The 16052-nt window shown below is 29.6% G+C and overlaps 4 protein-coding genes across 4 annotated transcripts; 3 read left to right on the top strand and 1 right to left on the bottom strand.

Annotated features, from left to right (window-relative positions):
- Window positions 1-303: 303 nt before the first annotated feature.
- Window positions 304-1397, top strand: PGO_123630 (pre-mRNA-splicing factor ISY1; the record flags this gene model as incomplete). The annotated part of the gene is made up of 4 exons (XM_028689153.1): window positions 304-392; window positions 491-635; window positions 858-909; window positions 1111-1397. 4 exons carry the CDS (start codon window positions 304-306, stop codon window positions 1395-1397), a joined length of 573 nt encoding a protein of 190 aa, XP_028544954.1.
- PGO_123620 (hypothetical protein, conserved) lies at window positions 1380-3261 on the bottom strand (the record flags this gene model as incomplete). The annotated part of the gene is made up of 6 exons (XM_028689152.1): window positions 1380-1466; window positions 1661-1736; window positions 1993-2090; window positions 2264-2350; window positions 2458-2539; window positions 2759-3261. 6 exons carry the CDS (start codon window positions 3259-3261, stop codon window positions 1380-1382), a joined length of 933 nt encoding a protein of 310 aa, XP_028544953.1.
- A 1814-nt stretch (window positions 3262-5075) lies between these two features.
- Window positions 5076-10802, top strand: PGO_123610 (histone deacetylase; the record flags this gene model as incomplete). Its single annotated transcript, XM_028689151.1, has 2 exons — window positions 5076-10417; window positions 10748-10802. The coding sequence occupies 2 exons, from the start codon at window positions 5076-5078 to the stop codon at window positions 10800-10802; spliced, it is 5397 nt and encodes a 1798-aa protein (XP_028544952.1).
- A 1491-nt stretch (window positions 10803-12293) lies between these two features.
- On the top strand, window positions 12294-15820 carry PGO_123600 (hypothetical protein, conserved; the record flags this gene model as incomplete). Its single annotated transcript, XM_028689150.1, has 9 exons — window positions 12294-12495; window positions 12844-13627; window positions 13787-13857; window positions 14246-14358; window positions 14560-14637; window positions 14866-14933; window positions 15198-15357; window positions 15518-15562; window positions 15785-15820. The coding sequence occupies 9 exons, from the start codon at window positions 12294-12296 to the stop codon at window positions 15818-15820; spliced, it is 1557 nt and encodes a 518-aa protein (XP_028544951.1).
- Between the last annotated feature and the right edge of the window lie 232 nt (window positions 15821-16052).

Here is a 16052-nt window from a genome sequence, read left to right as displayed (position 1 = left end):
AGATAATCTGGAGTCTGCAGTTTTATGGTAAAGGGAAAAAAAAAAAAAAAAAAAAAAAAAAAAGAAAGAAAAAAAAAAAGAGGAGAAAAACAAAAGCAGCATAATAGTAAGAAGAACAATAAAAACAAGAATGAGGAAAGAATGAATAGGGATATACGTTATAACGTTATTTTACCATTTTATTATTTTATTTTTTTTTTATTATTATTTTTTTTTTTTTTTCTTCACCCCCTTTTAAAACACATTTCTTTGCTGCACTTAGCTCTCTGCGTGTCTTTGCATTTATTTCTGCGTGCTTCAAAAATGTGCAGTAACGTGTATACATTTTATACATATGCCTGCGATGAACACATATTTGCCTTCACGCACGTAGACACGGGAGCTGTTATTTTGTTTTTTTCCATTCATTCTATTGTTAGTTCATTCATCAATTCATTCATTTATTAGTTCATTCACCAATTGATTAATTCATTCTTTTTCTCTGTTGCAGCCGGAGGCATATCATCAAAGAAATATGCAATAAGATAAAAGAAATTCAAAACTATAGCTTGAGTGATCAGCATATAAGAGAACTGAACGACCAAATAAATAAATTAATTTCTATAAAAAATAAGTGGGAAATTCGAATAATAGAGGTAATGTCGAAGAGAGATATTATACAGCCGAGAAATACATGAATCTCAGAAATATGTACTCACAAATACAATCCTTATTAAAATATATTAACGTATTAAAGGATTGGAGATGGGGTTGAGAATGTCTACCATTTTGTATTTCTTCCCCCTCGTGGGCACGTTAATAGAACAATTAAACGTTTAAGTGTTTTTTTTTTTTTTTTTTTTCCCTCATGTTTGCAGCTTGGAGGCCCGGATTATCAAACGGAATCTAATACGTTGATAAATGCACATTGTACGATTACACATTTTTTAATTTTGCAAATATGTACTCTTTTTTTTTTTTTTTTTTTTTTTTCACATTTGAGTTGTTCTTCTTTTGTCCTTTATGTGAACATCTTCTCTTTTTATCACTTATTTTTTTTTTTTTTTTTACCATGTACCTTTTCATTAGTACACTTTCTCCTCTCCGCACCTCACCCCATTCTCTATACAGGCAGTGAGCTTAAAGGAAACAACAACTACAAATACTTTGGGGCAGCAAAAAATTTGAAAGGAGTAAAAGAATTATTATTGAAAGAAAGTGAAGATCGGAAAAAGTTTATTTTAAAAAAGAGAAAGGAAAAGAGATATTTTGATAAATATGTAAATATTCATTATTTTGGTTATTGTGATGATGAAAATGAAATGTTATTAAGAGAAGAATTAAAAATTCAAAAACAACTAGAAAAAAAAGATTTAAAAATGTTAAAAAAAATTAGATCACTAAAAAATAATAATTAACGCAAAACATGAATATAATAGAAATATTGGATAGGCAACAAGGTATCTTTGGCTATTCATCCGGAGAGTCTAAAAGAGAAAAATCAGATAATACATCCCAATGTGTTGTCGAAAAGGTAATTAGAAAATTTCCATAGGTCTCATATGAATATTTAACAGGTAAGCAAACAAATATTATATAGGTACACGACAACACCGTTACATCATGTATTTATCTAAAGGTGGGGGTGCAGGGAAAAAGAAGCTTTTTGTTTATGCCGTACCACTTCAAAAAATCGTGAAGCTGTTAAGGCTGACCAAGAAATGCACAAAAATGAAATGATGTATCCCTTTTTTGATCTGCAAGAAAGATTGGATTTTTGTGAAAACTTTGTGAAATTTTGATTTATACTCGTGTATTTTTTTACACATTGTTGGCACATCAACTATGCATCTTTCGTTGTTTGGGGGGGTCATTTTTTTGGCCATTTTTTTTGCTATTTTTTTTTTTTCTTTTTTTTTGTATATTATCCACGTCTTTTTAGCCCCCCCCCCCCCAAGTGTGTCCTGTTTTTTTACAACTTTGATATGTCCCATGGGGAATTTTCATTTTTACCTTAAATTGATTATTATCGAAATGAAGGACAAAATGACTAGGGGAAGAAGCGCATATCCTAACATGCTAATCGTGCGGTATAGGTCCAACGTAAGGTTCTAAAGGAGATTACAAAAGTTAGACAGATGAAAATGAACAAAAAATGGTAGAAACGATGTAAGAGTTCTTCTTTTTTTTTTTTTTTTTTTTTTTTTTTTTGTGTGCATATATTTATGTGTATCCATTTCTTCGAAACGAATGAGACCAATAGTTCTCTTTTTTTATTTCTTACCTGACTCATCATATTTAGGAGCACATATATGCTCAGACTACTAACAATTCCTATTAAGTAGATATAGCTGAAGGAAGCTTTTCCGGCCTGTACAAAAGGAACGAGGTATTTTTTTTTTTTTTATATGGCAAAATTGTGAAATTATTTTTTTTTCTTTTTTTCTTTTTTTTCTTTTTTTTCTGTCCCTTTCGTACTAATAATAATATAAATCCCAGGGAAAGGACAATAATTAGGGGACCAGATAAATCTGAATTTTCAAATAGCGTATCATCAATTCTGGAAAAAGTGCAAAAATGGAAATGAGGATGCGGGTGATGGTGTAATAAATAGACTAGAAAATGAGAAGCTGTAGACCGACCCTTATGGGACCATGGTCACATAAGATGAGCATGTAAAAATTGTAAGTAGATTTCTCTCACGCTACTTGTCTGTATGAACAAAAAAATTTAGAGAGGCATTTTTTCTTGGAAGGATGCATATTGCACTTTTTCTTACTTGTAAAACATAAAAACAGATTTCATTCTTTTCGAAATTAAATCAAAATTAATTCCCAATTCTTCTAGTAAAGGAAGTTCGTCTTCTTCCTCATCATCTTCTTTTCGTTTAGTTGTATCTTCTTTTAATTGATTCTTATTTGATGAATTAAAGCTACCAAAAAAGGAGCCTTCATTTGTACCCATATCATTTGCAGGATTTAGAGGATTGTTAAATGGGTTAGTAGTTATCACAGTGTTGTTTATATTGGTATTATTACTATGTGCAATATTAAAATTTTTTACCGATACATTATTTTGATAAAAGTTATTTTCAAAAGGGCCGCTAGGAATAATATTGTTACTTAGCTTATTGGAACTGCTTTCATATATTTTTTTATTTATATATGGGTTACTTATATTGTTTATACTGTTCAGGTTATTTTCCTTGTTCCCAAAATTGGGGTCTTCATTGTCGTTTCGGTTATTTGCTCTATTAATGATATTCTGGTTGTAGTAATTCATTTTGCAAAGTTTGGAAAAGCTGCCTTATCGTCACTGCGAAATTTCCTTAACATGAGTACTTGGGTTCACTATACCCCCAACCGTATGTGTTATTTAGTCCTGTACAAACTACGTCTGTTCGGTATATATATATATATATATATATATATATATATATATATATATAACTACTTTCTCTTACAACAAAAGCCTTTTTTATTTATTACACCAACAGGTTCGGGGTTTAAATCAAAGGTGGGAAAGGCATAACCACGAAGAAAGATTGTTAGCTTCTTCTTTTTCTTTTGCCTTAACTAAACACTATGGGGTTGTACACTTCGTAAATAGAATTTTACATGTAATTCTTTTCGTCTAGTATGTAAGAAAAAAAAAAAAAAAAAAAATCACAATAAGCGTAAATGTACACATACATGTATAAGAATGTGAAGTTATTTACAACTAGTATATTTTTTCGATTTGCAAAAGGGGGGATTATATACATATATGTATAAATAATATAATGTTATTGTTACTTGTTCGATTTTCCTTCTTTTCTCATTTTTCAGAATAAATTCTCATATTTGACACTCCATATTCAAAAAGGCATATATGACCAGTAATGCTTACACTTGTCCTCCTTCTATCATTCTTTTTTTCTTTTGCTCCTTTAATTATAAAAAAAAAAAAATTATCATTTATGCTTGTTGAAAATTTAATCTAAATAAAAAGCAACACAACATGGTGAAAAATATTCATATATATAAATCTTTGCTTATGTATATTAAATGAGATAATGCATATGATATATATTTTTTTTATATGCTTTACCCCGGTTAATATATATATATATTTTTTTTTTTTTTTTTTTTTTTTTTTTTTTTTTTCTTCTTCCCTCTTTCGCATGCGATAAAAATTTAAAAAATTGTCATTCACATTACTTAGCTACTAGAAAAGTTCATTTTATTTTATTTTACTATGGTTTTGTTTTATTTTATTATTTTTATCCTTTTTGTATTCATTTTAGTTTTTTTTATTTTATTATTTTTTTTATTTTTCTATTTTTCTGTATTTTTTTTTTTTTTTTTTTCTTAAAAGGAGAGATATAAAAAAAAATTGATTAATATTTTCCTCTTATTTTTGTCGAATAAAAACATATACATGGATAATAGCACATTTTTTTTTTTTTTTTTTATGACTATACTTACGTATGCATATATATACATCTATATATGTGTATATAATCCATATTTAAGTTTGTCGTTGTAAGAATAACTCCATATTTGATATTCATATCATTTTCTTGGTCTATCATATGTAGTAATTAAGCTCATTTTTCATATGAACCTTATTCTCGTGTATATGCAAAAAAAAAAAAAAAAAAAAAAAAAAAAAAAGAAACATATTTTTTTGGGTTTATGAATCATTTCTAATTGGTGATTACTAATTCACCATCAGGTAATAAGCTGTCACAAATTTACACACAGATCTTTTCCCCGGATATTCCAATCAAAAGAAAAGAGACAAGAACATTCACCACATATTCCCACAGTAGTGTATATACCCATACTTTTGGTTTAAGGAGAAAAAGGGCCTCATCATTCTACATTACACCCCTCCTCCCCCCTGTTGTATATGGACACAATAGATATTGGTTTTTATCCGTTTACATATCATAAGAGAAACATTGAATTTGAACGCATAGTTCTGTACTCGATTTTACCTGCACACAGACATGCGCACCAAAACAGGTTATCACCACTACCACTCCATCCGTGAGCATAAAGGTATGTACTTTATTAGCATGATTTGACATTTAACAGAACTAAGCAGGAAAGATGAAAATTAAAAAGGAGAAAAGAAACACAAGATACGAATATGAGTTGGATAAGATGAAAAAGAAGAAGAAGGATAATTTGTTAATATTAAACATTATTAATAACAAAATAAATTATATTTGTTATATTTTAAAAAGTGATTACAGAGGTATGATTAATGATGTCAATTATGAATATAAGCATTCGTTAGAAATATGTTTTTATTATTGCAAATCGTATATAACTTTTTTAATTTTATATTATCCATATATTCACAACTACATAAATTGCTTGCGAAATAACAATTTGAGAATTTACAAAAATTTATACAAGTTCATGTTAAATTTACCCAATAATTTTTGTTCGCTTCTGTTTAAATTGAAGATAATAGATGAATTGAAAAAAAAGTATACTCTCAATTCTAGTAATGAATATTACAAGAACAATATTTTAAGCAGCGATGTAGCGGATTTAGAAAATTCATGTTCTCCTGCGTCAACTCTTGTCCAACTGAACAGGGCAAATTTTTTCGATTTCTTCTCAAAAGAAAATTTTATAAAAATTTTATTTTCTCGAATTTATATAAAGAAATACCATAGAAGGATTTTTAGAATTTTGAAAATTGTTATATTTTATCATTCCCTGCCATTATTTAACTTTTCTCCCAAATTTTTCGAAATATATCACAACAAAAGATCGAGGGGGAAGCGGAGAAATAGGAAAAAAAGGGATAAAGGACATGAACAGAAAGTAGGAGAACGGGCAGAAAGACAGGCAGAAGGACAGGCAGAAAGACAGGCAGAAGGACAGGCAGAAGGACAGGCAGAAAGACAGGCAGAAGGACAGGCAGAAGGACAGGCAGAAGGACAGGTAGAAGGACAGGCAGAAAGACAGGCAGAAGGACAGGCAGAAGGACAGGCAGAAGGACAGGCAGAAGGACAGGACAAAGGGGGGATCAATGCGAAAAACATGCACCATGGCGAGAACTCCCGAATGAGAAAGGGCGACCAGAGAGGCATAGGCGCAAGGAAGAAAAAGGAATTCAAAGTGTTTTCCCTCAAACATGTACAATTTAAAAAAAACGAACATTTCAGGAACCCCCCTTTCAAAATGCTATACTTTAGAACCCCGTTTTTTAATCATGTAGTCGTGCCCACAATATATATAAACGATTATTACAGGAATACAAAAGTGTTAATTAAAAAAAAATATGTAAAAGTGAAAAAAAAAAAAAAAAAAAAAAAAAAAAAGGGACAAGAAGAGGAAGCGGGAGAGAAAGTGGAAAAAGAAGAGGATGATACAGTTCTGTCAGAGAGCAGTGGAAGCGTAAGCACTGAACAGAGCTTAAGTTGTCTGAGCGACTCAGAAGAAGAAAAAGAAGTAGAAGAATTTCTGAATGAGAAAATAGATTCCTTCCATGAGGAAGATGATACGATTGGAAAACATTGTGATGCTACTGATACTTACCATAGGTGGCACTGTCAGGAGAGAACATATGAACACCATGGTAATAACGATTTTCCATTTTCTATTGCAAAAAATGATTATGTAGATGTGGCAAAGGGGGAAGGAGAGGACTGTTCTTGTCATGATGATTCCATTACGAAGAATAGTACTAGCAGTGGAAATCCATGTATGAAAGAAAACTTTCTTGAATTTGTGCGATATCATAGGAGACAAAATAAATCACAAAAGGTATTGGAAACATTATATGGAAATTACGTCCTGCAAGATATACAAAAATATCTGAAACAAGAGAAGAACAGATTTATGAAAGGAAAAAAAAAAAAATATATATATATACATGAGACGTGGAAGGAAATAATAAACTTTGACGAAACGGATGATAATAATAATACGCTTATACATAAAGCTTGTTTAGTTTCAAATGTAAATATTATTTTTTTGCTTTTAAGTTTAAATGTTAATCTGTTAATATATAATGATAAATCAGAATTGCCTGTACACTGCACACTTTACAATTGTGATTTATATATTTTTCTCTTGCTACTTCATAATACCGTCGAATATATGTTTTTTTTTTATGTAAATTTGTATAAAGAGTGTAATAGGAAGAAAAAAAAAAAAAAAACTTGTAAAAATGAAATACAGAAAAATATTATTTCAAATGATCAGGTCCCTCTGAATACAGAAACGAAGAAAGAGAACATCCAAGATGAAATTTTTAACTCGAAGCATCATCTTGAGGAAAAGACACAAATGAAACACATTAAAATGGAAGAAGGAACTCCCAACTTCTGCAACAAGGTGGATAGAAAATATCACATGAAATCACAATTGGATGAAAGGAATAAAAAAAGTAATACAAATATAATGAATAATACCTTTCCAAGCATTACCTCCAAAGGGAAAGCAAATAAATTCTATACAAAATATATAAGGAGGGATTTTTTTTATCATAAAAAAATTAACATATATTTTTTGACGAACGTTGTTAAATTGTATTTAAGTATAATTTTGAAAATTATAGAATTAGGGAATTTTGAATTTTTAAAAATTCTTTTTAATTATAATAAACATATTTTTTGTTACATTTTACATAAAAGGCATATGTTTTACTTCCTCTGTTCATTTGCATGCATGTACAATTGCATGAATGTATTTATGAAGCACTGTGATTGGTTAATGACGACCAACAAATTTGAACAGTGTAGGGAGAAAAGTAAAAAGAGAAAGGGCGAAGATTTAATTTATGGTGAAAAAAATTCCTTCACTGTGAGAAAAAACAGGAAATGGACGAACACGGAAATTAGTTCATCTTATGATACCTCACGTGATGAAGCAGCTACTGCACTATATAATACCTCACGTGAGGAAGAACAGATAACAACGGGAGAAGTAAAAAGCGTTGATCATAATGTTAGAAAAGCTCAAATAAATTCTGTACTAGGGAAAAGTGTGAAGGATTACATGATAAAGAAAAAAATGGACAAGCACAATGGGATCGAAGTATTTTACTCAAAGGAATGTGCTAAACATATTTTCGTCCCTGAACCGAGTGATTACCCTTATTTGAGAAACAAAATTAAGATAAATATTCCTGAGAACTCGAGCAGGTTAGATGTGCTGATATCCAATAAACATGGTATATTGAAAATGAATACCTTTGTAAATTTAAAATTAAAAAGGATTGAAAGAAAAGCTACTGCAAATGATATTTTAAGAGTTCATGATATTTCTTATTTGAAAATGCTTCTGAGAAGAATAAAAAGGTGCAATTGGGACGATGAGTTTGATGGTACTGATATATGTGACAATTTCTTAGAACACACCAAAAGGTTCAAGAAAAATTACCTAACAATATCATCATCAGATTATTATAATAGAGACAATAATTTTAGAGTTTCAGATCATATGGAGGCCTTAAAAAGAAGCCAAATCATCAGTTCCCTTTGTGAAGAAGGAACTAGCGAAGACATGGAATTTTCAAATGAAATAAATACCAAACGGTTCAATTTTGAAGGTTTCTGTGAGCAGAATAATAAAGCGTTTGCAGATATAGATGATTTAAGCAAAACATCCAAATTAGGAGAGTTAGGAATGTCCAACCTGGGCAATAATGCAGTGACAAAAGAGAAACATCAGGGGGTTATGATACAAAGCAAAAAATGGAGTTACGGAAGTATCGGAAGGGAAAAAATAGACAAATTAATTTTATTGGACAATGATACATTTGTTAATAAGCATTCGTTTAACTGTGCACTGAATGCTAGTGGAGTAGTATTAAAAGCAGTTGATTATATTTATAGAAATAAAAAAAAAAAAAAAAAAAAAATTTTCTGTGTTGTAAGACCTCCAGGTCATCACCTTGGAACATATGGTGCAGCTCAATTTAATTTAACAGATGAAGACAGAGCAGCAGGAAGTCAAGGATTTTGCCTACTGAATAATATAGCCATAGGAATATCATATGCAAAGTATAAATATGAACATTTTCAACGTATCGCTATTATCGATTTTGATATTCATCATGGAAATGGCACAGAACAAATTATAAGAAATATAGGATTAAAGAAAATTCGAATTAATGATTATGTTGATATATATAGTTGGAAAGGTTGGAAGGACAAGAATGATAGGAAGAATATTTTCTTTAGTTCTATTCATGCATTTGATGGATATTTTTATCCAGGAACAGGTAGCGATACGGTGGAACTAGAACCATATATTATTAATGTGACTTTAAAGAAAAATATGAATGAACAGAATTTTTTACAATTATTTCATGATAATATATTGATACATTTATTTCATTTTCGTCCAAATTTGTTATTTTTATCTGCTGGTTTCGATGGCCACAAATTAGATTTTGTAAATAATGGATTTGTAAAGAAAAATACATCTACCTATTTTTATTTGACAAATTTAATTATATCCTTACAAAATAGATTACGATTTCCAATCATAAGTGTACTTGAGGGGGGATATAATACTTCAAATGATATGGCATCTGTTTTTAGCTTATCAGTATTGGAACACCTCATATCATTCTATTACAGTGACATTACATTTGTATCAAAAAAAAAAAAAAGACTAGCAAAGAACCATTTTCATGATACAGGAAAGAAAAATTACGCACAAAAAAATATTTCTCACATGGTGAATAAAAGCTATCAGAATGATACAGATCATGATCATGATCATAAGGATGATGGTTATGAAAAAATGGATCCATCACATGGAGAAAACATATCCAGAATTAATGACGTAGAATGTGAAAACTTTTTGCACAAAAGTGAGGGAAAGACTCGTGTGATTAGGAGCAGCCACACGATGAGAGAAAATTGTAGTGATTATTGCACACCCGAAAGTGGACACAGGCATCTCATCATCGGGGGGAAAAGAAAGGGGAATATAACAACTAAAAAGAAAAAGGAAAGACAAAGACACTCCATTCTTAAATTTCCACACATATGTTTAGGAAAAAGTAAAATAAATATTATGTTTAAAAAATATTTCACAATTTTTAAGGAGAAGACAAGGGAAACTGAAAATTTGAATTTAACAAAATGTGTAAAAGATTATGAAAATTATTTGAAAGAATTTGACAGGAAGCAAAATGAAATAAAAAAAAAAGTGAATTCATTTCTAATTAAACATAAAGAACAATTTGATATTCTTCTTTACCAAAAAAGGGTTTTACATTTTTGCAAACTCAAGGATATTAAACTTCCATTTGATGCCTACTTTTACGAAGTTATGAAACATTTTAAAATTTACTTGAACAAAAATGAATTCACCAAATTTGAAGCCAACACTTTGACAATAAATTCGCAAAAATATTTTTCTCTGTTAAACAAACCATCCGATTTGCACCATTCTGAGTATGTCTACATTCAAAGGTAAGTAAAGAAAAAGGGCACAAGAATAGGGGTTCCCCCTAACCCCCCAAAAAAAAAAAAAAAATAAATAAATAAAATAAAAGTGCTGAGGCAAGGAAAATTCTATGGAAGATGAATAAAAAAACACCGTTCTTTTTTTCGTTTCCCCTCAGGATAATTTCTGCACCTTATACATAAAAAAGTTTAACACCTGATGTGGAAAAAAACATCACAATTTTCACTTCGTCGCCTTCATCTGTGTGCATTTCATATATACGCATATTTTGTATAAGCTTACCATATTTTTTTTTATTTTCCCCCCTTTCTCTTAATTTCAAATTATGTATACAGATACCCTGACACAACCTTTGAAATAAGCAATTTGTGGGAACCCAGCCAGAGTTAAGCAAAACGAGTCTTCCTACTGTCGTTTTATTTTTTCATTTAATTATTTCTTTTCATTATTTCTTTTCATTATTTCTTTTCATTATTTCTTTCATTATTTCTTTTCATTATTTCTTTTCATTAATTCATTTAATTATTTCTTTCATTAATTCATTTAATTATTTCTTTTCATTGTTTCTTTCATTAATTTATTTAATTACTTCTTTTCATTGTTTCATTTCATTAATTTATTTAATTACTTCTTTTCATTGTTTCATTTCATTTTTTTTTTTTTTTTGTTACACCTTAGATAAACACAATGCTGTTAATTTTGCTTATTGCTTCAATGCTAGCCTCAAATTTATGCATTCTGCATGTTAATTAATATAGGAGGAGGGATTTATATTTTACCGTCTGTCTATCCCTCTTCTTCTTATGCAAACTCTCCTTATGGTCGGATGGGGAGACCTATTAATGTATGTATCTTTGCGAAAAAACTTTGTAAATTTTGTCCATACTGTGTGTGAGTAATATATATTAGAATATCACCTGTTATGTATATTTCCCTCACTACAGTTTTTCCCTCATTTTGTCTTCGTTTTTTCATCATTTTGCACCTTTTTTTTTATGCCACTGCGTTGACTTCACCACTTTTCGAATATATGCATATATTAAAATCGTGTGCAAAAAAAAAAAAAAAAAAAAATTCCTCCAAAAGCCGATCGTAGCCCCAAACTCATTCTTTATGTTTTGATGATTTTGACATTCAAACTTTGTACTGATTCCCCTTCAGTAGTATGTGCAACATGATACCTCTGCGTGTGCATGTTTACACACCTTTGTGCTGTTCATCGCGTTCATTCTGTTCATCATGTCCATCTCTTATTTGTATGTCTCCACACTAATGTTCTTGATCCCTTCACCATTATATTCGCTCCCTCTTTTCAGTCTTTTTGGGGCTTTGATAAACTGTACTTGTTAAGAGATCATGTGTTATTTATCATTTTTTTGTTATACCACCTAACATGTTTTAGCCTTTTCTGTACTTTTTATTTTTATTTTTATTTTTTTTTTTTCGTTTCTATTACGTTTCCTTAACACATTAGAAAACACAAGATGGCGTAATTTAATCACTGTTGACAGATAATCCATACATAATATACAATGTACTTTAATTTCCCCATCCTTTTTGGTGAAAAAATAAAATGTTCCACATGATTTTTAACATGTTACAAAAACGTCATAAAAAAAAATGCTCTTTTTTTTTTTTTTTTTTTTTTTTTTTTTTTTTTTTTTTTTAACCTAACATTTTTGATTTTTTTTTTTTTTTTTTTTTTTTTTTTCCTTCAACTTTTTTTAAATTTTTTTTAGGGTTTTTATAATTTTTTTTTTTTTTTTTTTTTTTTTTTTTTTTTTTTTTTTTTTTTTTTTTTTTTTTTTTTTTTTTTTTTTTTTTTTTTTTTTTTTTTTTTTTTTTTTTTTTTTTTGTAAATGAAAAAAATGTCATGAAAAAATGAGATTTAAAGAGCGTTATGTTAATCTAGGTATATTATTATTGGTGTTTTTATTTTTTGCGAACAAATGTAAGGGTTATATATTAAACATAAATGTAGTTGATAAAGATGATTTGTTTACTTTTTTATACAAAAATGAGCATTTGTTAGCAGCCAGCTATTACAATTTTAAGCCATCTTATTTTTTTTCCGTTGAAGAAGGTACGCCTAGCTCTACGTGTTTACTCTTCATGTGTGTATGTGTGTGCAGAATAATCGGCACATTTCGAGCAATGTAACTTCAACAGTGTAGTGTTAGGACTTTATCTTATGCCCCTACTTGAGCTTCTATATACGTCCTGTATTCAGTATGGTAGCACATATCGGGTGCAATACATCACTGTACATGTCACTATACGAACCTCTGTACATGCTACTACACAAACCGCTGTACATGCTACTACACAAACCGCTGTACATGCTACTACACAAACCGCTGTACATGCTACTACACAAACCGCTGTACATGCTACTACACAAACCGCTGAACATGCCGTTCCACTCTGTTAGGGGAAATAAGCATCGACATGACAATCCGTTTTCGGGAAAACAAATTGGTGAAAAAAAAAAACAAAAGCCAAGAAATATTAGCAAAAGCAAATAAAAATTCTATCAACATACTGAACAATTTCAATGTGGATAGAGAATATTTTAGTAAACAGATAGCGAAGAATAATGCTCAAGATTATAAAGAGACAAACGAGAAATCAAATGATGTAAGTACAGCATCGAATATTGGATTTTATAAAAATGGAGAAAACACGAATGATACAACAAGCACAAATGTGAATAGACAGAAATCGAACAACCTTTTTCTTGTTCTTATAACCGCTGATCAATGGCTAAATTACATCAGGTTGAAGAATAAATTAGAACCTTCACTAAAAAATGAAGAAAACTATATTTTTACATCTCATTTTAATTGTATAAAAAGATACCCGTTAGAAGAAGGAATAATTAAGAAGAATATAAAAATTAGCCAAAAAAATAGATATATGTTATTTTTGATAAATAATAATAAATTAAAAATTAACTTAAAAGGAAACATTGTTTTTTATGACTACAAGACAAAACATTTATCACATGATTTTCTTTTTATTCCAAATGTTCTTTATTTTACTACAAACGTTTTACTAGTTTTAGTGATTATTCTGACGTTATATTTTATTAAGTATCGGGAAAAAACAGACATATTCATGATACTCAATATGCTTTTTTTCCTTCTTTCAACATACTTTAATTATAAAAATGTGAATTTCATAAGAGATCGTGGATACATGTACCTCTACTTCTGGTAAAATTGGAAGTTGTTCACTTCGTCACCCATTTTTAACCAGAAATGGCATATCCATCATATTGTATTATTCTTACATTGCAAAAAATGTATTGTTTTTTTTGTTACCTTATGTCCAAGTGTTACAATGTACATATTGAATATCTCCTCTCTGTTCAGGGTGTCAGCAAATATTTTGAAGAAAATCCAAGAAATAATTTCCTTCATTATATATCTGCAAGTTTCCCTTGGTAAAATTTATACCCCCTATGTTTTCAGCAATTTTGTGTGAATATACATCCCAAGTGGGGAAAAATAACGCTTAGGATATATTTTTTTCTCCATTTTGTTTTTACATATTTATTTATCTTATTTTTCCTGCACACGTGCTTTATTTTTATTTTTCCTACACATGTACTTTATTTTTATTTTTCCTACACATGTACTTTATTTTTATTTTTCCTACACATGTACTTTATTTTTATTTTTCCTATACACGTGCTTTATTTTTATTTTTCCTACACATGTACTTTATTTTTATTTTCCCTGCACACGTGCTTTATTTTTATTTTCCCTACTTAATCATTTCATTTTATTTTTCTACCCTTTTTTTTTTTTTTTTCCCCCGATTTCACCCAGGTGACATGTACATTAGGAGCCATCTAAGCAGAATAGAAATACAGTTTATGATATGTTTTTCAGTCATATCTTTTTATACGGGAATATTTGAAATATTCTTGGGGAACTTTCAAGTAATGAAAACATATTATCTATTTACAATTATTGGTGCATATGTGTGGAACTCTTTCACGTTCTACATGTGCTCATGAAGACGTCTAAAACATTTTTATGTAATTATATAGTGTATCTGTGTGTGAATGTACACAAGGAATGATTTGCATACTTATCACTTTTTCTTTCCTTATTTTTTCTCTTTTTCATTTTAATCACAGGCCCCACGATATATACTACAAGCCTTTGCTTACTTATTCATTTTCATTGCGATTAATTTCACATCAACCTTCCTTTCAGTAAGTGTGGAAATCAAATACACTTGGAAATTTTCCAACAGGAGAATGTTCATCTTTATTTATAAATGCATGACAGAGCATGTACATTCCATCCATGTGATATCGTGCCACATGCATGTGTGTAAAACAAATTTCCTTTTTTTTCCCTCGGATGTACATATATGTGTGTACATACGAAAATATTCCCGTATACATGTATTATATATATATGCGTTTATATTTATATAGGCACGCTTATCGGAAGAAAATTTATCCTTTCACGTCGCTGAGTTGTATAAGAAATATGACATTTACAAGTAAGTACAAATGATCAAATATAAAACAAAGCCGTCTTTTCCCCCATGTAGTTTTTTTTTTTTTTTTTTTTTTTTTTTTCAATTTTTTGGGGTGATTCAAATCTGTTGCTTTGCCAAAAATACGCATGGCAATCTCTCCCTTCTTTTTATAAAATGTTTATATGGCCCATGGCGGATTTTCTGGCACAAAGATAATATCAAAATGGGGGAAAATATTAACATATCTTTATTTTTCCGTGATACACCTTTCTTTTCTTTTAACAGAAAATACAGAGTTATATTCTTTGCTGTAATATTGAAACCTATCTTGTTAATTATATACAAAGTCCTATGCTTGTCGCCTTCAAATATCGATTTATACAGCTCACACGAGTTTTTGTATGTTTTTTTTGATATCACCTTTGATATTGTTTTATATGTCCTAGTAAGTTGCGAAAATGACAGAATGAGAACCACATGTTCGACATACACATATGGTTCTTTCACCAATATGCTTTTTTTTTTTTTTTTTTTTTTTTTTCTCACAACCTGCCGCATCACCATGTTCTACATTTCCCGTTCCCCTCCTCCTTTAAATCCTATAGCTCTTTGTTTTATTTCGAGCCGTCAAGCCCATTAAACTTTTAAAGGTATAGAAGAGCGAGAGATTACTGTATTTCATATTGTATTATACATAATATATATACACTCCGATTTGCATACCTGTGTGAGCATTTGTAATTGTGGTGAAAACATAAAATGAATAGTTACGGGTCGCAGGCTAAGTTTACTTATACATCACGAAACTTGTATATGCATTTATTTTTTTTTTTGTACATTTTTATTTTTTTTTTTTTTATCCCCTTTTTCAGCACATTTTAAGCAATGAAAATTTCCACATAGATTAGTTTATATTTCTGTATTCCCTTTGGAAGAGGAACCCTTCTCTCCCCCCCCTTTTTTTTTTTTTTTTTTTTTTTTTTTAATTTTACGTTGATATACATTCAATATTCGTCACCCGGTTAATACACACTCACAGATGTGCTTCAGCTTCCACCCCCATAGATGAGCAATCCCCTTCTCACGTCCTATATACATAGACATATATATACATAGATATATATATTCATATATATATAT

This window comes from Plasmodium gonderi (assembly GCF_002157705.1).
Source record: "Plasmodium gonderi DNA, contig: Chr12, whole genome shotgun sequence".
NCBI classification, from domain to species: Eukaryota; Apicomplexa; class Aconoidasida; order Haemosporida; family Plasmodiidae; genus Plasmodium; species Plasmodium gonderi.
Note: the sequence above shows the minus strand (reverse complement) of the source record. Positions and strands in the feature narration are given on the sequence as shown.